General features: G+C 32.6%; 2 protein-coding genes across 3 annotated transcripts in view; one reads left to right on the forward strand and one right to left on the reverse strand.

Moving 5' to 3' along the window:
• LOC127706696 (multidrug resistance-associated protein 1-like) overlaps window positions 1–18,684 on the reverse strand; it is a 193,882-nt gene that overhangs the window by 80,867 nt on the left and 94,331 nt on the right. The window lies entirely within an intron of this gene.
• Window positions 1–18,684, forward strand: part of LOC127704251 (uncharacterized) — a 52,084-nt gene that overhangs the window by 5,026 nt on the left and 28,374 nt on the right. For both annotated transcript variants that reach the window (XM_052208201.1, XM_052208202.1), the window contains exons 2-4: window positions 662–783; window positions 10,302–10,895; window positions 15,662–15,748. In XM_052208201.1, coding sequence (XP_052064161.1) covers window positions 10,310–10,895; window positions 15,662–15,748 — 673 coding nt within the window. In that variant the 5' untranslated portion in view covers window positions 662–783; window positions 10,302–10,309. The remainder of the gene's footprint in view (window positions 1–661; window positions 784–10,301; window positions 10,896–15,661; window positions 15,749–18,684) is intronic.

The following is an 18,684-nucleotide window of genomic DNA, read 5'->3' on the forward strand; positions in this document are numbered from 1 at the left end:
AAAATCTATTTGGGTTGAAATTTTAAACATAAAAATGTGACACATATATTATATAAATAAGTCATACACAAACACCATATTCAAAGCTATAAATACACATTTATGTAAAAAACGAAAGAACTTTATTTTAGAATTTTAGCTTTATGTTAAGTTTAAACAATATTTTGTTTTTCACAAGTGCATCAATGTATAATACATTTACAACAGAAATAAAGAGATTCTAAACAAAAACTTCCATATATTGTTTACCACTACTAACTCAGGTTATTCGAATATGTGTGCTTCGTTGTTGCTTTTCTTTGTTAGTAAGAGAGGTAGGTTATTGGTGTTTTCAATAATCTGTAATCATGTTTAATATTTTTGGTAAATTGAAGTCCTCTAGATAGTTGTTAGTTTGATTGGTAATAAGTCCGTAACAATTTGAATGTTTTTCATCTTCATATGGTGACAATATTGTGTTGCATGAAATTGTTTTTAATTTAATATATACCCAAGTTAAATTGAAACTAACCAAAAATTACACAGGTTGTTTAAACGTCATATGATATTGATCATAACAGTTGATATCTTGTTAAAATGAAGTTCTTCTTGTCTAGATGCAAGATACAATATTTGAATCATCATAAGGTCGTTTTTTTTAATATTGTTTTACCTTACTTAGGAAAGTGGTATTACTGCATAACATAAGAGCAAACTGTATACATCAGTTGGGGTTCGACTCATCAGTCAGTCATTAGTTGGATAACAATTACCAAAAAGGCAGAGCACATAAGGACTCGATATGTGAGTACTCGCAGTTTCTAATTTCTAGTTGCAACCTCAATTACAGCAAATAAATAAAAGATGTTTTGTACAAACACGTTTGTCCTTTTTCGTTCACACGCAAAGCATTATAAAAAGGACTTTACCTAAAAGTGTTATGATATAATCAGTTTTACTTGCCACGCAAGTGTTATGATATAATCAGTTTTACTTGCCACGCAAAGCATTATAAAAAGGACTTTACCTAAAAGTGTTATAATATAATCAGTTTTAATTGCTATTAGATGATTATGCAAATTCAACAAATCAATACACCTTGCTCAACAGGTGCTACTTAATGTTAATCATCAACTAAACAATATCCTTGAATTAGTATTTTTGCATCAGATCGAACGTTATAAACTGAATCCTGATTTTCAGCAATAATATCAATACATGTAGACTCTGTTCCATGTTCCATAACAATTGATCTTATCAATATCATATGTTCCATTTTTGCATAAATCTAAGGTAAGATTAAGTATGTTCGCTCCTCTTGTTTTAGAATTTTTGCCAGCTTTTCGGAATCCTCTGGTTATATCCATTTAGTACCATTAAAAATATTTCCCTGCTAACACCTACTTTTCTTTTCATAATTTTATTACATATAGTTTAAAAAGCCATATTTGAAAATCCTATAGAATCCTTGTTATTTTTTCATAATTTTTTAAAGAAAAATGTGCCAATGTTAAATGTATGAAAAGTCTAGAGAGAATTATTTCCCGCCAAATTTTCAATGGCTTATATCTCGAAAACAAGCTCACGGACCCTCCATTTTTTTCCTGCTTTTTTAGTTCCTTTATTTATATACTATCAATTTATAACAGTCTTTAAAACAGCTTGTTATTTTGAAACAGAGTAGCGAACATCCTTAAGACACACTTTGGTAGTTTTTTTTTTGTTTTTTTTTTTTTTGCTACAGAGTCCAAATCAGTTACATAAATTATTGTTAAACGGCTCTTGTCGTTAAGAATGTTTTGTTTTTAGTTGGAAAAGGTTATACATAAAGTTGATTTTATTGAAATGAAATCCGCCTTTCGTTCGTTTTAGTAAGGTCTATGCAATGCAAGGAAATTCACTATGGTGCTTTATAACAACTTTCACAATTGGAGCTTTAACATGATCCTTTTAAAAATCGTATAAATTGTTCGTTTCACCAAACAAAAAAGTACAAAGTTTGAAGAAAATTATTCCAGGCAAAGACAAAGATGTGACGCATCTTAAAAAATGGGAAATGAACTCGGGTCTTTGTCAAAACTTTTCACATATGCCCTCATGTCGTTGTGTTTTATACAAAAATCATATGCTAACACAGACCCACCTATCATTTGTATACATACATAAATCTCAGAAGAAATTTTGTTTTTAATTATAATCCCGAAACCACAATAAATGACCCGGCTTTTTGTTGTCCACGAGTATAGTTCCCTTTAATTACCGGTATAGTGTATATTTACTTATTTTTTTTCTTTCCCTTTCTCATTCATTTCTTTGTTTTATGGGGGTGGACTAGTGCTGTACATTACTCACACAAAAGATTTGACAAAAAGACTAGGTGCATTTTTTTTTAATGAGACAAAATGTTATAAAGAACTATTAGAGGCATTTCAATGTGGTATGTGATCTATACGTCAGTAACATCAGACGTCCATGTAGAAAATATAACTCCTTTAACTTGAGACGATGAATCGTCGAATTTTAGACATGATCCCTATATATGACCATGTTAATACGGGGAGTCTCAATATCGTTCAAGACCGGTAGGTGAAAAAACTTTTTGGAAAAAAGGACCAAAATAAGAGACGCTCTTTCATCGTATTGTAAAAGATGATTTTTTTTTATTCAACAACAAATTGCACTTCTTTGATGTTAACAATGTTCTTCACTTTAGCTAGCCTAGCATTCCAGCAAAGAGTCACTTTTTGTTTATACCTGAAATTTTTACGTATTGTTTCCGGAACATTTTTGGCCTTTGACTTTTTTTAAAAGTGTTTTATAGCCTATTCACTGGTATGTCTAAATAAAAAATTATTAGTAGTTTAAAAAGATTAAGATCTATAAAAGGGGATAATCTGATAAAAAAATTTAATTAATGTATGAATGTTGTGGAAATTTGAATATCACATTTTGAAAAAAAAAATAGAAATGAATGAAAGAGTGCAATAATCACCGTTTTCTTAAATAAGAAACAAAATTCAAGAAGTCCCAACTCCGTTTGTGTTTGTATCGACCGAAAAAGCAGCCAACACTGAGACAGTGGTATGACGTAGAATGAAATTATAATGTCTTCTACATTCAGGTCATTGCGCACAACAGAGATACATATAGTAAACAGTGATAGCATAATCACATCACAGCTTAAGGCCTCTCCAGAACATTTGATGCACCCTATGTATTGGTTACCATAACCTACACACAAAAAAAACGTAAAATATGTTTTCATCTCGGCCTCTAGTAACTGTTCTACAACTAATCTTTCATTGTTTAACTAGTTCCTTAACTACTACAAAAACCCTTCAAATGGTCGTTTGAAAATTTTAATTCCAAAACTATTTGCAGCAACTCATTTAAATCCGTCTTCTCTAATGAGAAAGGTAAATATGCTAGATAGATTGTATATTTAAACGGGTTATAATGAGATGATTGAAGCTATTAGTTTTCCGCTTGACAAAATTTATGTACGTTTCGGTAATGAAGTGTATCAACAGGTTGTAAGTATTCCTTTGTGCACAAATTGCGCTTCTTGAATAGCAGACTTATTGTACTGTTATGAATCACAGTTCGAAATTTACCCAAAGGAACTTTCTTTAAGTAAATTAAATATAAACGGTTTTACATGGGCAACTCTCCATAAAATTTTTTCTCTTCTATAATAAATTTAATGAGATGAGGTATGATTGCAAAGGAAACAACTATCCACCAAAGTTCAAATAAAGTGGATGTGAGCAATTATAGGCAGCCTCCAACAATAAAAAAAATTACCCATACTATATAGTCGGCTATAAAAGGCCCCGACATAAAAAAATATGAAAGATTTCAATTGAGAAAACTAACGGCCTAATTTATAAAACAAAAAAACCAAATGTGACAGACATGAACTAACGACAACCACTAAACTACAGGCTCCTGACTCGGAATAGGCACATCAAGAATTTGACAGGGTTAAACATTTCTGTGGGCGCTCAACCATACCCCTAACCTGGGACAGTGGTGTAACAGGACAGCATATGAACAAACTATAAACAAACAGTTGAAAAAGGCGTTACTCAACAGATGAATACAAAGAAGAAAAAACATAAAACATAAACACAGACTAGATTTGGCAGGGTACTGATCCATCCTCATCCCTTACAACAATAGGACACCAATATAAAAATAAGGAGATGCTGTATGATTGCCAATGAAAGAACTATCCGCCAATTTCAAATGAAGTGGATGTGAGCAATTATGAGACAATCGTTCGGCCTTCAACAATGAGAAAACCCATACCGTAAACTAAGTACAGATCTGAGAGTACTCAGTAATGATATTTTTTTCTTTTTTTTTTTATGGGGATGTTCATTTTGCAACATCTTTCTATGTTTATATATCACAACTCGTTCGCTATGCCTGTGTCTGAAGTGACGTCTCGGATTTCAATGACCGTAATCTATGTATTACCGGTTACTTATTAAGTCAGGGATTTCGTTACCACAAATTACTAAACACCTTTACTCAATTCTTCCATACATACAAATATTTGGTTTGGATGTTTGGCTGTACTTGTAGAAAAAGATTTGCACAACGATACTAATATAAGATGGTATTATACGAAGATGTTGTTATTAAATCGTGTTGACAAATATTTCGGCTTAACAAATAGCCTTCTTCAGGGTCGATAATTTTAACAATACTGTATTGTTAAAATTATCGACACTGAAGAAGAATATTTGTCAACACGATGTTATAACAACATCTTCGTATAATACCATCTTATATTAGTATCGTTGTGCAAATCTCTAGACTTGTATAATTTTTTCCTTATCTGCACAGTATCGTCTATTCTAGACGATCTGGTACATAGTAAATTTTACATTAATTGTCAAAATCCGGATATGGTGTACAAATGTTTGTACCTCATGTTTGCGGTATCTTTTCCGCAAGTTTATTGTTTTCTGTTTGGTATTAAATTAATAATAAAGATCCATTTTGTTACATCTTGTGATCCTTTTATTTGGCAATCGCAAATGGCAGTCAGCAGGGTTTAAGAACATCCGTTGTTCGACCTGTTAGTCAAATGCGTTTTGTTAAAATATACTTTTTCCCTTTTGGAAAATGTTGTTTGTGCTGTATTTAGACCCCTCTACCAAGAAATTTGTTTTACATGCACACGTATAAAAATTGCGGTTTTTGTCCAACACAATCGTAGGTTTGAACGTTGTTTTCAATTTAGACTTATATATATATGGATCAATTATTATACGAAAAAATGGACCATAAATACGGAAATGAATTTGCAATTTACATACGTCAAAACTGGAAACGATTTCTTGACGATTGTTTTATAATTTGGAATTCGGATATATCTGTCTCAGATTTTCATTCTGAATTAAATTAAAAAACTCAATAACTCAAAAATAAAATTTTGAATCATCACCAAAAAGTATACAGATCTTTAGAGTAATATAACTAAGAGTGTAAAGTTTTAAGCAATAATCATGAATCGTTTTTGAGATACGGCGCGACATGTGAAAAAAACACACCAATGTTTTAGTTACAAAGTCCCGTAACTCAAAAAGTTTAATCTTATTTTCACCAAAAAGTATACAGATCGTTTGACCATCATAAGAAACAACTATGTTAAGTTTCATGAAATTTAAATAAGTTGTTCTCAAGTTACGGTGCGACATGTGGACGCCGGACAGACAGACAGACAGATGGACAGACGGACGCCGGACATTTGTATACCATAATACGTCCCGTCAAAATTTTGACGGGCGTATAAAAACGATTGAAAATGGGACGAATGGATGGAAAGACGGAAAGACGGAAAGTAAAAAAACAAACCAAGCCGCATATGGGATGCGCCTTTTCCAAACTTGGAATATCTTGGTTACTTGTATGTCCATTGCGCGATAAAATTTTTAGTCTACAACAGTATGTTACGGCTTTGGGTTTGATCGCTTTCTGTCGGGCCTTTCAGATATCCCTATTTGTTGGTGGTTCTCCGATAGTGTTGCGGTAACTCTGAATGTCTGTTTTATTTGTTGCATTGTGTGATCTTCTACTTAATTGGTGCCGTGTCCGTACCATTTTCTCATTGTTGTCAAAGTCTATTTTGTTCTATTGGAACTAAAAAAATATATATACAAAATATCAATTAGGACATTCGCAACTTGTAAATATTCTGTAAAAATTGTCGCTCAATACATAATTAGATTGAACATAAAAACATTAACGGGACCAATTATTTTTGTGTCTTTTTAAGTATAAAACACGCGCACATAACGGAGGCATCCGAGGCAACATAACAGACTTTGGATAGACATATGCCGCCCTTGTCAAAGACGTAAAAGCATTGCATGATTTAACTTTTACTAATAAATTTTTATTCTATTTTTTTCATTTTGCCAGTTTTACATATGAAGCTAGAATCTCCACTTTTGAAAATTTTAAATAGAATATTAAAGACATCCCTTAATTTAAATCGTAGTCAATTGAAAAAAAAAATAAAAGCGAATTTAAATTAACTAATGTTTGACAACAAAAACTTGGAAAATATCGTTGCAGTAAATACATATAGGCAAAGATTTTCTTTTTTAATTCCAATTCAGTTTACTACTGGTAACCATGATGTACAATTATTACAGCTTTCAAGACATCCACTTACATCTTACCTGTCGTAGTCGTTGTCAACTATAGGTATAGACAATTGTTGAAATGGTCTATTAAAAAATACATTTATCTATCATATTGATTGGAATAATCTAAACGCACAACGACCATTACAAAAACATGTTACAAAATGTACAAATTTGATCAAGTATTATGACAACGAACTGTACATTAATGTGTATTAAAACATTTGTGAAAAACAGACTGAATGGATGACAATTCAAATGAAACATGGTTGATGTACTCGAAAGCTAAATTAGATAATAATTATATTGTGTGATAGTGCGCTTTGGTATTGTGTTGCTTAAAACACAAGTTGGATGTGCATACGCATTTGCAATATAAATAATAAGAAATGCTTAACAATGCTTAATGTTTTCTCGTTTGAATTGTTTTACATTTGTCATTTCGGGGCCTTTTATAGCTGACTATGCGGTATGGGCTTTGCTCATTGTTGAAGGCCGTACGGTGACCTATAGTTGTTAATTTCTGTGTCATTTGGTCTCTTGTGGAGAGTTGTCTCATTGGCAATCATACCACATCTTTTTTTTTATATTAAGGGGGCTCGGGTGTCTTCCTCCATCTTGGATTTTGAAGTAGCAGATAACGTTGGTCTAGATCTTTGATGAAATGTGCAAATTTTTAGAGTAGTATGTAATTTATGTAAAAGACTTTTGATGTAAATATAGAAAATTGTAAGTTTTATCATAATTACGGCTGTAATATATCAAAAACACCTTATTTGTGTTTGATTATTTTTTTTTAACTTTGCCAAATAAGGGGATATAACTCTGATAAAGTAATTTTTATAAAAGAAAGTGTTGTGAATTTACCTATTTTGATATGTAGCAAGAAAACAAGTTCGGTGACCCCATTTTTTCTTTTTCTTATCTGAAAGCATGTTATAAGAGCTATCTTCTCACATTTTATCTCTAAGTTCTATCAAGTAGTTTTCTTTTTATCACACAAAATTTGAAATCTGACTATTTTGCACAAACTGAAGCGTGAAAAAAAGTCCGGTGACCCATACTTTTTATTATATTTTTGAAAAAAGCATGATAAAAACCTCATTTTGACAAATTATCAAAAAATTCTATCAATTTTAATTAAGACGCCCCAGCCACCTTAACAAGAATTTCGTCAACTTTAGGTTTTTAAACATTATAAAGTTTTACATTTTTATATTTTCATCAATCAGTGGTTCTTAATGATTGAATGATCGGGTTAGCCATTATGAAATACTAGAAGTGTTACGAAAAGGTATAAACTCGATGCTGAAGTTGACAAATTAGACTTTAAATGAAGGGACTGCGTCAAAACATTGATTATCGATTAAAACCAGTAAAATTCAATTTGCGTGATGTTAACCAGATATCCTACACACGTGGTGGTTCATTTAAAATTATTTTGATTTAGAAGAATCATGTTCTGATATCATTGCTTGTGATGACGGGAAAGGTGTACGTGTGTGCGAGGGGAGGGGAGGGGTTGCTGGAAATTCAAGTATGCACATCTAGATTTGAAAGAAATCACATGATAAGCCAGTTTGGTTTGTTAATGGCCCCGCCGTAGGCGACGGGGGCAATAAGAGTTACCATTGACCTCCGTCCTTCCGTCCTTTTTTGTGTTTCCGTTTTTCCGTCTTTCCATCCATTCGTCCCATTTTCATTGCAAAGCTTGAGCGGGGGCATTCGTGTCCTCAGACGGACACATGTTTCTTTTATATTTATATTAATTATTGTTCTTTGAAAATATCAATCTGTCACTTCATTACTAAACTTCATCCTGAAGATGTATGAAATATATGTCACTAGACGAAAAACAAACAAAAATCAATCAATCTTTACTGAACCTACACAAAGCTCCACAGTGTGGTTGATTTTTTTTTTCGGAAGTCTCATTATAGGCTTCCACTGAATTTAAATATTTTATAAGCGTCTAAAAGCGTGTTCCACAAATACCAAACACCTGACTGATAATATCAAGTCCATTTTAACATTATATTCTTTTTGCTCTAGGTTTGCAGATAGCACGAGGTTTATGACGCCTAAATAGGGTAACGAAAGGGGAACGACATGCGATATATTCTATTACCTACAATGACATAATCGTGGGGGATCTCATTCCATACCTGGCCAATTGAAGGCATTAAATGAAACTGTTGAGCATCATCATGTTGTCCTAGGAAACTACTGCATGCGAATCTTAAGTGATTCCTATCGTCCACAAAAACCTGAGTTTGTATCGGTGCCGGTATCTGGAGTAAATTTTATCCCGAGGCTCCGTATGTGGTCTGTAAATGGCATGCAAATTGCTGTCAATTGCCGCTAACACTTTTGGCATTTGATGCCAACTGCCACTTATATTGTTGTCGCCAATTTTCTACGGTCGACTAAGAAGTATTTCGTGCATAGTTTGCACAAAGAATCGGTTTATTTGTGCACACGCAGCATGAACAGAAACCTCAAAGAAAAATATGCAGAAATATGTATCAAGGATGTCAAACCGGCGAAAAACGAGTCATATTTTGCATAGAACCGTTACAACGGAAATTTCAATTTTAGTTTAAACTTGTTTTTCAATTTTTGCTTTTACTAAGTAGGTATAACCAGAGTATAGATAAAATAATTCCCTAAGGTCTAATAAGGGCTAGCGAGGTCATAGAGGTGTCATGTTGGTCATTTCTATAATTGTCAAAAATTCACGAAGTTTCAATCTCCGAAAAAAAAAACGGCAAACTATATCCAAAGTAAATGCATAAAAGGAGTTGCACATTTTCTATGTATTAACATACATTGTGCAAATTTGAAAAGCTCCTAGGTTAGGAAAAAAGTTCTGACCTCTAGTAAACACCCTGTTATGTTCAATGGTCCGTCGCTATTGATTTCGAAAAAGCAAAAATGTATTTATACATATTGCTTTAATGTATAAGAGTTGTTGGAAATTGGTCTTTCTCTCATCCAGTACTCCTTTTTCTCGCTTTCCCTTTTCTCTCTCCTTCTAGATTTTATATTCTTTCTGCAATACCCTTGGCTCCTGTTAGTATTTCAAAAGGAAAAACAAATATTTTTGGATTTATATTTGTTATTACTAACGGAATAACTGTTATGCTATGCAATATTTGCCCCATAAGGAATAGTTATAATGAAATTGTCTTTGTTTAATAAATTATCAAAAGAACGTCTGTTATACGGAAAAAATATACGTGGACATCAGTACTATGAAGTTTAAACATACATAGGTAATTTAATCTTAAAAGCACTTTTGTGTTTTGATACGATACCCGAATCTAAAGTCTAATGTCTCAACCTCACCATTGAGTATATGCCATTTTGTAACACGTCTGCAATGTATGTGTGCACAGAAAACCATTCATTTTTTTTTTATATTATTGGAAGTTGCAAACCCGCGCACTATACTGGTTTGTCGAATGGGCTTGATTACTGGCTTGTAAATTATTGAAGGTACTATAGGATACACAATGAATTTCATTATTTTTACCGTATTTGCCTACCCTTCTGAAACATCATGTGTATACCTTGTTTTTGTCTTGATTCTTGTTTTGTAAGGTTTTTTTTTATTTTACTTCTTTCTATGAGTGACTGAAATTGTTTATCATTTTACAGCAAAAACGATGGCCACTGTTCCTGTTTTACCTTCGTTCGAAGAACAAGAAAGACACGCGTCCGCCTTAATGATTGCAATAGATATATATCCCAAAATGATGAAAGAAATGCTCTATAATAAATACAAATCTCCGTCTTCAGTAATTGTAGTCTACCAACTGATACAAAATGTAATAGATGATGAAAATGACCCGTTAGTGAAACAGCTCACTGCACTTGAAAAAAGTATAGTAAAGTCAATCAACATGGATGGCTTTGCAAAATGTGACATTTCTTTATTGTACAGATTAATCAGGTATTTTAAACTTTTACCAGCGCCTTCTAGAGGATGGGGCGCTAAACCATCTATAAAGGAAATCAGAGAGGGAGATGACGTCGAAAGAATGAAACGGTATCGCAACGATCTCGTACATCGACCAAAAGGTGGTTTATCTGAAAGCGAAAAGACAGATATTTTTACAGAGAGTATTAATATTGCAAAGCGTCTTGACAGTAGGTCGCCCACTCATGATTTTGAAAGCAAAGTAAGAGCAACCAAGTATGTAACTCAAGAAAAATATGTAACAGCATTAGAGCAATGTGCCGAAAACAGGGGTGAGTTCTTCTTTTTTTTTTATTTATGTCTATCTCAGTCTAAAATGTGAAGAGAAAATTCAACATTATAGATTTGTTTATTCATTAGACGAAAGATGTTATATTCGGATCTCCTTGATTAGACTAACACGCGATACCGATAATTCTGACAAAAAACAGGTCTGTATTGAGACAGTAACCTGTCACAGTCACGTCGACTGTGCTACGAAATTTACCAGACACATCTATTATTAATATCAGAGTAAATTATTTCTACTGGAGAGGAGGTGTCGAGGGATAAACTAGATTTAACAATAGTACACCAATTTTGAACTTGAAACAATTATTTTGATCTAAACACCCCTTAAATTGACCAAATATTTTCAGAAATATCCACTGTGGTAAATTCAGTATTATTCAGACATCATTGCTGTTCAGTTAAAGATGAGACTTTTCAGTAGCTACTATTTACCTGTACGTACACAAAAACATACCGAAGTGTCTGCAAATTTATCGAACAGTACTAGATTGACTGCAAGCAAAATATCTGAACTTAATTTAAATTACATTAAGAAAATATCTCCAAAAAACTTTAAGTCTAAACCAAACTTATTGTTTTAAGATCTAGTTGTTTCAGATGATGTAAAGATCAACATAACCGTTAAGGACTAAAATTACTAAAATTTATTTACTCGTGTTAAGGTTTGTGATTTATACGTTATTTACATGAATCCATCAAATTCACTGTGAATATTGAACTGAGCAACTTACTATCTTAGATATCCTCATAATTAAGGAAAATACAAACCTAGCTACAGATACACATCAATACCTTAAATGGCATACGATACAGTTACAGGGGAGGTAATGACGTCGCTAACGTAAAATGTTATTTTTCTCGACGTCAAACTGTGACGTATCGGGAAAAGATCCATTTTTCGACTGATTTTTATCATTCAGACTGAATTAACTTGAAAACGAGTTCATGGACCCCGCTTTTTAAAATGACATTTGGCTTGATTATGTATAAAGATTATTTGTGCCATTTTTTATATACAAATCACCGATGAAATTTTTTTAAATTAGATAAATATACAGCAAGAAATTTCGTTTTTTGACTAAAACCAGGAAAATGTGAAAAAAATGAATTATTTCCAAAGAATTATTACACAAATTCAAAGCAAACTTATGTAGAGAAGATATTTCAAATGTTTTTACAAAAATCCGATAGCGTTTTTCTTTTAAAACAAAAAAGTTAGGTGTGTGTTTCCAAAGGATAAAAATGTCCAAGAAACCAAAATTTCTAGTAAATGTCCAAAATTTCGACCCCATTTATCTCTAAAAGTAGCACATGAAGGTATATTTTTTATTACATGTTTGAATTGACTAGGTGAAAAATAGCTTGCAAACTTTCGTCAAAAATTCACCGTGGGATCAAAACTGTATCGTATGCCCTTAATGCAGTCTCCAGAAGAGAGGTGAAAGATACCAAAGGGACAATCAAACTCATAATTCCAATATAAACTGACAAAAAAAACGCTATGGCTAAAAAAAAGACAAACAGACAAATAACAGAGCACAAAACACAACATAGAAACTAAAGACTATGAACACGAACCCCACCAAAAATTCGTGGTGGCATCCGTACAATATTCGAAGGAAGTATTTCAACTTTACCTCTTGGAACTCTTGATTGTATAGCTTCCTTGTGAAATCATGGTAGGAAAAACAAGCCTTTGCATATCGTATAAAAAGGAGATATTTACTCCGTATGCAGGCGCTGCTGGAATGTTGCTACATAGAAATGAAAAGATCACAATTGGGAAGCTACAATTATCTCTTTTGACTTAAAGTTTTGTAACCGACCCTCGTTTTCAATTTCTAGATGTAAGTCGAGATATGAGGCAGACTTAACTGTATATAGATCTGTTGTATCTTTTATCCCAAGTTCGATGGAATAGATGCGTTCAATATTGTCTCCAAATTGCGAATTATTTAGTGAGAGAACATCATCTATATAGCGGAAAGTGAAGTTAAAGGATACTGCTAACTTCTTTCTTTTTCTTCCCAAGAAGTTCCTGTATGAAGTCAACCTCATATGAATGAAGGAACAAGTCGCTAAGAAAAGGAGCACAGTTTGTTTTCATGGAAATGCCGATTGTTTTTAATAGCGGTCATCCGGGAAGCATGTCGGCGACATTTTGACTGCCATTGACAAATTATGGTATTTTTATAGGGTCAGAACATTTGACTTGCAACACGCCACCTACAGACCCCTCAAAGAGTATTTGCATGGAATCTTAACGCGCGGAGACCTTGGAATTCGCCTTTCATGAGGCATTGAATTTCACGTCCTAATTCTGACATGACGTGGCTGCGTACTTGTACACCATGCACAGCAAAACGGACTCCCCACTTTCGCAAGGGTTTAACTGTCGATTAGAATAAGACAAAATGACCATAATAATATTTTCTCCAGTCAAAATTTGGGGTTGATTAAAGCAACATCTTTAAGTGGCGTATAATGTTTTCGAAAATGCGAACGTAGCTATCCGAGTATTTGTTCCAGTTGATAATAAAAAAAAAAAAATTGTAGTGATGATTTTTCGAGAAATGGGAGTATTTCGCTACTATCTAACACGATCCATTCTGACTGACGTATCTCTCTAAAGGGGAGACAGCAGAGCCCTATACAACATGGTTTGTAAGCTCTTTGGGAGTTTGAGTCCCTTATATATTACATTGTACACACAATATATCGTATTGTGCGTACAATATAGGTTTAATCGATCGGACAATATATTTAAATTGAGCGCACAAATTAATGATTGAAATTAATGATTGAGCGCCAAAAAATAATATACTGTGAGCATATTTTTTCTGTATATATCCCAACAGGTCTTCGTAAGATATCAGTCAAGAATTTCCTAAAAAAATTCTATTTTGCTACAAGAATTATATTATTATAACTTAAACAAAGATTTTAATTTGCATAAAATTAAACGAAAAAAATTGGTAACGCCTTGAGTTTGATTTATTTTTTAATTAAAAATCTATGTTTAAAACTGTCATTTTAGGTCAAAAACATCAATTCAATTACGAAGATGGCAGCCTATAGACACCTAAACTAACCTTTCAGCCTATAATTGCTTATATCGCAGGAAATTTAAAAGGTGTTGTTTTCATTTATTATAAAATATGCCATTTAATTTAAGTGTTATTGTCAATGGAAAATAAAACATTGGCGGATTAAGTGTGTGTGTTTTGTTTTTGTTATTTTATCAATTATTTTGGAAAGGCCCCTTTTAGTAGAATATATGTGTTTATACTGATTTTTCGGATTTTTTGCTGCCATTCCTTCGTTTTCTTACCACTATTTTTAAAACTCAAGGATTCGCCACTATACTATAATATACTAATCGTAAAATATTATTGTATGTAAAACAAAGGTTGCATGAAATGAAATTGTAAAGATTATAAATCCCCTGTACTCCGTTCTAAATACCGTTGTAAAAATGACCCAATGATTTCTTATATATCGTAATACTGCAAGGTTACTATTGCAAAAGTTTTAATATAAAAAGGGTTTCAGTACAGAAAATTAACATTAACTCGAAAATGATCATAAACTTAATTAACATTGTAATATGCTTTTGTGACTTATTGGGGAAACATAATATTGTTTTTCACTAAATTACAGTTATTAACTGAAAAAAGTCAATTCTTTATGCAAAGAATGCTTTCTTTTTTATTCATTTTTTCTCAAGTTGAAAAACCCGGACCGTTTGTTAAAAATCTGGACGTTTTAAATATTGCTCTTGAAAAAAAACACAGACAATGTAAAAACGCTGAATTTAAAATAAAATTCAAGAAAATTGTGCGTAGTTTGTGCTCAAAATATATATAGTATTTAGAACAAGATAAGCAGTCATGGATCAAACTAGTATACTTTCGAAATTGCAGTTAATCGGTCTGATCGCATGTAATATCACTGATCGAAAAAGTGTACCGATTCACTCGAGAAAACAAGACCACAGCCGGACACCAACCTACCGTGAAGTAGTTAATTTCACAGACGTGTGGGCCAGGGACCCATCTTTTTATCTTTTTTATGCAATATTTTTTTATATTTAACTGTTTTCAAAAATTTAATGTGTTCTTACTCTTATTCAAACGATACATTACAATAACAGCCCCTCTATCTTTATTCTTCATTAGGCAGTAACACTGTGCATCCCGGTACACTGGATAATGCCGGCTGTGTATCGTAGATTTTCACGACAATTTGGATAGCTGACACAAGTGGCAATAAAATATCTGTCTTTCTCTATATGAAGTAAAATTTTAAAAAGTAGATCTAAAATTTTCATCCCAAATGTGCATATTTCTTTTTACACCTGTAGGACTCATATCTGAATGAATATGCATTGAAAATCGTTCGTACATTGTATATATTGACAAGAGAAAATGACATTATACAAATCTCAAAGCAAACTTTATTACCTTGTAATAACTATTTTTTGAAAATATAAAACCTATCTCACGTGTGTTGTTGTCGGCCTCGGCGATCCCAGTTTCCGTTCTACGGAACACTACAGGACATCTTTAATACACCTTTTCAAACCTTTTGATATCTTGCGGACAAAAAGATTTATTTCAACTTCTGCCATCACTATGAAATGATGTAACCTTTTAAATAAGCTGATATCATTTTCTTATTGATAAAATTAAATAAAGATACTATTATCATATATGTAGCATGAATTAGTTGTTTATATTTTCAATAGGTCTACTGAAACAAGCGCAGGTGAATCTTTTGTACGGACAAGACATCGTTATTAAACTGGGACACCAAGAAGAAAATAACAGCAGCGGTAAATAATTGTTATGTTATTAATAAAAGTGTGCTTACAATTAAAGAACATTTAGAAGCAATCTCTCATTCCAACGACCCAATATAAAGTTGAAGAATGACCCTCTGGCATAGTTTTCTCTGTTAAAGTTTTAGTCATAATTTTAACCTTGTCTGTTATGATTCATAACAGTAATATAATCTTACAGGATTTATTTTATAACCAGTTGATATAACCTTGGACCATTTGACTTCACAATCGATAGGCATCGTCCCCTTATTATGTGTAACCAATTACCTTAAGTAAATTTAAAATCCACATTGAAGTATTTATCTATTATACTGAATCCTCTTATCTGCCAAATTGCGTTCTATTTCAGCAACTATGCCAACGATCTCTGAATTAGTTACATCACAATCACAAAGGTCCTTCCTCTCAATATACTAGTATACGAACCTCTTGTATAAGGTAAATGGTTTTGGTAATTTCATGTTAGGCTGTAAAAACTAAGTAAATTTGATCTGCTGAGTTCATTTTTAATTTGAGTTTTGATTTTGAATTTTATTAAATTTTGAAAATGTATGTCATGTTTTGTCCTGATGCAATTACAGACAGTGGATAATGCAATTTCCCATAGGAACTCCTTTTACGGCTAAAACTGTACAACTTTTACTATGAAGTTTCGAAAAAAATTAATCCTAAAACGGAAAGCTCAGATCATATGCACTACTATTTTTTTCAAAGTTCAAAATATAGGGCTGTGCGGCACATTTTCAACATTTATATGCCACGAACTTCTAAGAGCTTAAACTTGTACTTAAATTCTGAACTACCCCTGATTTGTGTCTCCCTCAGAATTCAAGGCTGCCGCTATATTTTTTATTTATACTGGTAACAGTCCCAAGTTACGTCTCTACGGGATGAAACAGAGAGATCCTATCTGGGAACCAGTACGTTAACAACAAAAAATAAAATTATATATCTCCCCAAAAGAGGCGTGGTTTGTGAAACAGCTATATTTACAAAGTGCAACCTACATTGGTTGTCTGCAAAGATACGCTAACTTCACTCTATAATTTTTAGGATTGTTGACAATCTACGATATCTAACATTAATAATGAATACAAAACAGAGGAACAGAGGGCAAAACCTGTGAATGTAACACTGTTGAAAGTAGGTTATTGCCTTAAAGGCACACAAAACATGTGTATTGCCAGGAATATCAATCAGTATTATGCATTGTATATTAACTGGATGTTGTTTCAGTAAAAAATCGATGATTTACTGTTCTGGCCAAAGAATAACAAAGATGATAGCAGAAAAGCTTCAACAATATTCATTTTGATCTTGACGTTTTAGATAATATGTAACAATATGAAAGTTTCAACCAAGAACTTTTTATGAATATCTTAGAGAAATAAAAGCTTGAAAGCAAATTCAATGCAATTTCCTATATAGTTAATATTTACAAGGGGCATAACTGTTTTCAAAATATTTGATCAGCAATGATTTTTTAAATTTCCCAAATATTGCTGATACCAGCCCTTGATATAAATTTCCCAAAAATCTGGCAAAAATTGTACACATGATAACGCTAACAATGCAATTTTCTATATAATTGATATTTCCAATGGGCATAACTTAAAAAAAAATAGTTGATTGGCACTGGTTTTCGACCGGATATTGCTAATACAAACCTTTGATATAAGTTTTATAAAAATCTGAAAAGAATTGTACGCATGGCAGCGCGAAATTTCCTTCCAACGGGTATAACTCTTTCAAAAATATTTGATCGGCACTGATTTTCGGCAAAAATTATTCATGTCAGAGCGCTTACAATACAATACAATTTTCCATAAAATTAATATTTGCAAGGAACATAACCCTTCTAAAAATAATGAATCGGCACTGACGTTCAAACTTGTCCGAGACGTAAGTTTCAAAAATTCAGACAATAATTGTTCACATGATAGTGTAACATGGTGTAACAGCACAACATGTGAACAAACTATAAAAATGAATTGAAAGGGGCTTATTTCATCCGATCGATACTAAGCACAAAAGTATCTAGCAAATACAAAAATTCCACAAAGTAAAGATCTGAGAGTACTCGCAGTTATTGAAAGCTAGTTAAAGCAATAGCAATTAACTAATAAAAAATCATTTTCTAGTATCTCAGACTAAAATATCAATCAGTACACACCCAACGTCAAACGGATTTAATGATGGCCATCAACTGTAAGAGAACACATTACTTTGTGCAATGCCGAAATACAAGTATCAACTGTTACAGATTGTAGACCATTAACGTTCATGTGCGTATAACAATTATATTTGTAAATTTCACACATTTTCATTTGTGGATTCAAATTATCTTGATAAGCATAAAATGTTCCCGCCAATATAGTTGTTTGTTTAATTGATGCAACATAATATTCGCCTAAGCTCTAATTTGACCAATCCAACTAATTATTGCGAATGCATGATGGGTTACTACGTCACGTGGTTTTAATGACCTACAACACATGTTTTTACAGATTGCCTGTCAAAGAAAAACTGTATAATTCATTGATCTTATCATTCCTTTATTTTTAGCTCACCTGGCCAGAAAGGGCCAAGTGAACTTTTCTCATCATTTGGCGCCCGTCATCGTCCGTCGTCCGTCGTCGTCGTCCGTTAACTTTTACAAAAATCTACTCCTCTGAAACTACTTAGCCAAATAAAACCAAACATGACCTAAATCATCCTTGAGATATCTAGTTTGAAAAATATATCCGATGATACCGCCCATCAACCAAGATGGCAACCATGGCTAAATATAGAACATGGGGGCAAAATGCAGTTCTTGCTTTATATCTCTGAAACTAAAGCAATTAGAGCAAATCTGACAAAGAGTTAAAATGTTCATCAGGTCAATATCTATCTGCTCTAAAATTTTAAGAAGCATCAGACAACCC

This window comes from Mytilus californianus, unplaced genomic scaffold (assembly GCF_021869535.1).
Source record: "Mytilus californianus isolate M0D057914Y unplaced genomic scaffold, xbMytCali1.0.p SCAF_6, whole genome shotgun sequence".
NCBI lineage: Eukaryota > Metazoa > Mollusca > Bivalvia > Mytilida > Mytilidae > Mytilus > Mytilus californianus.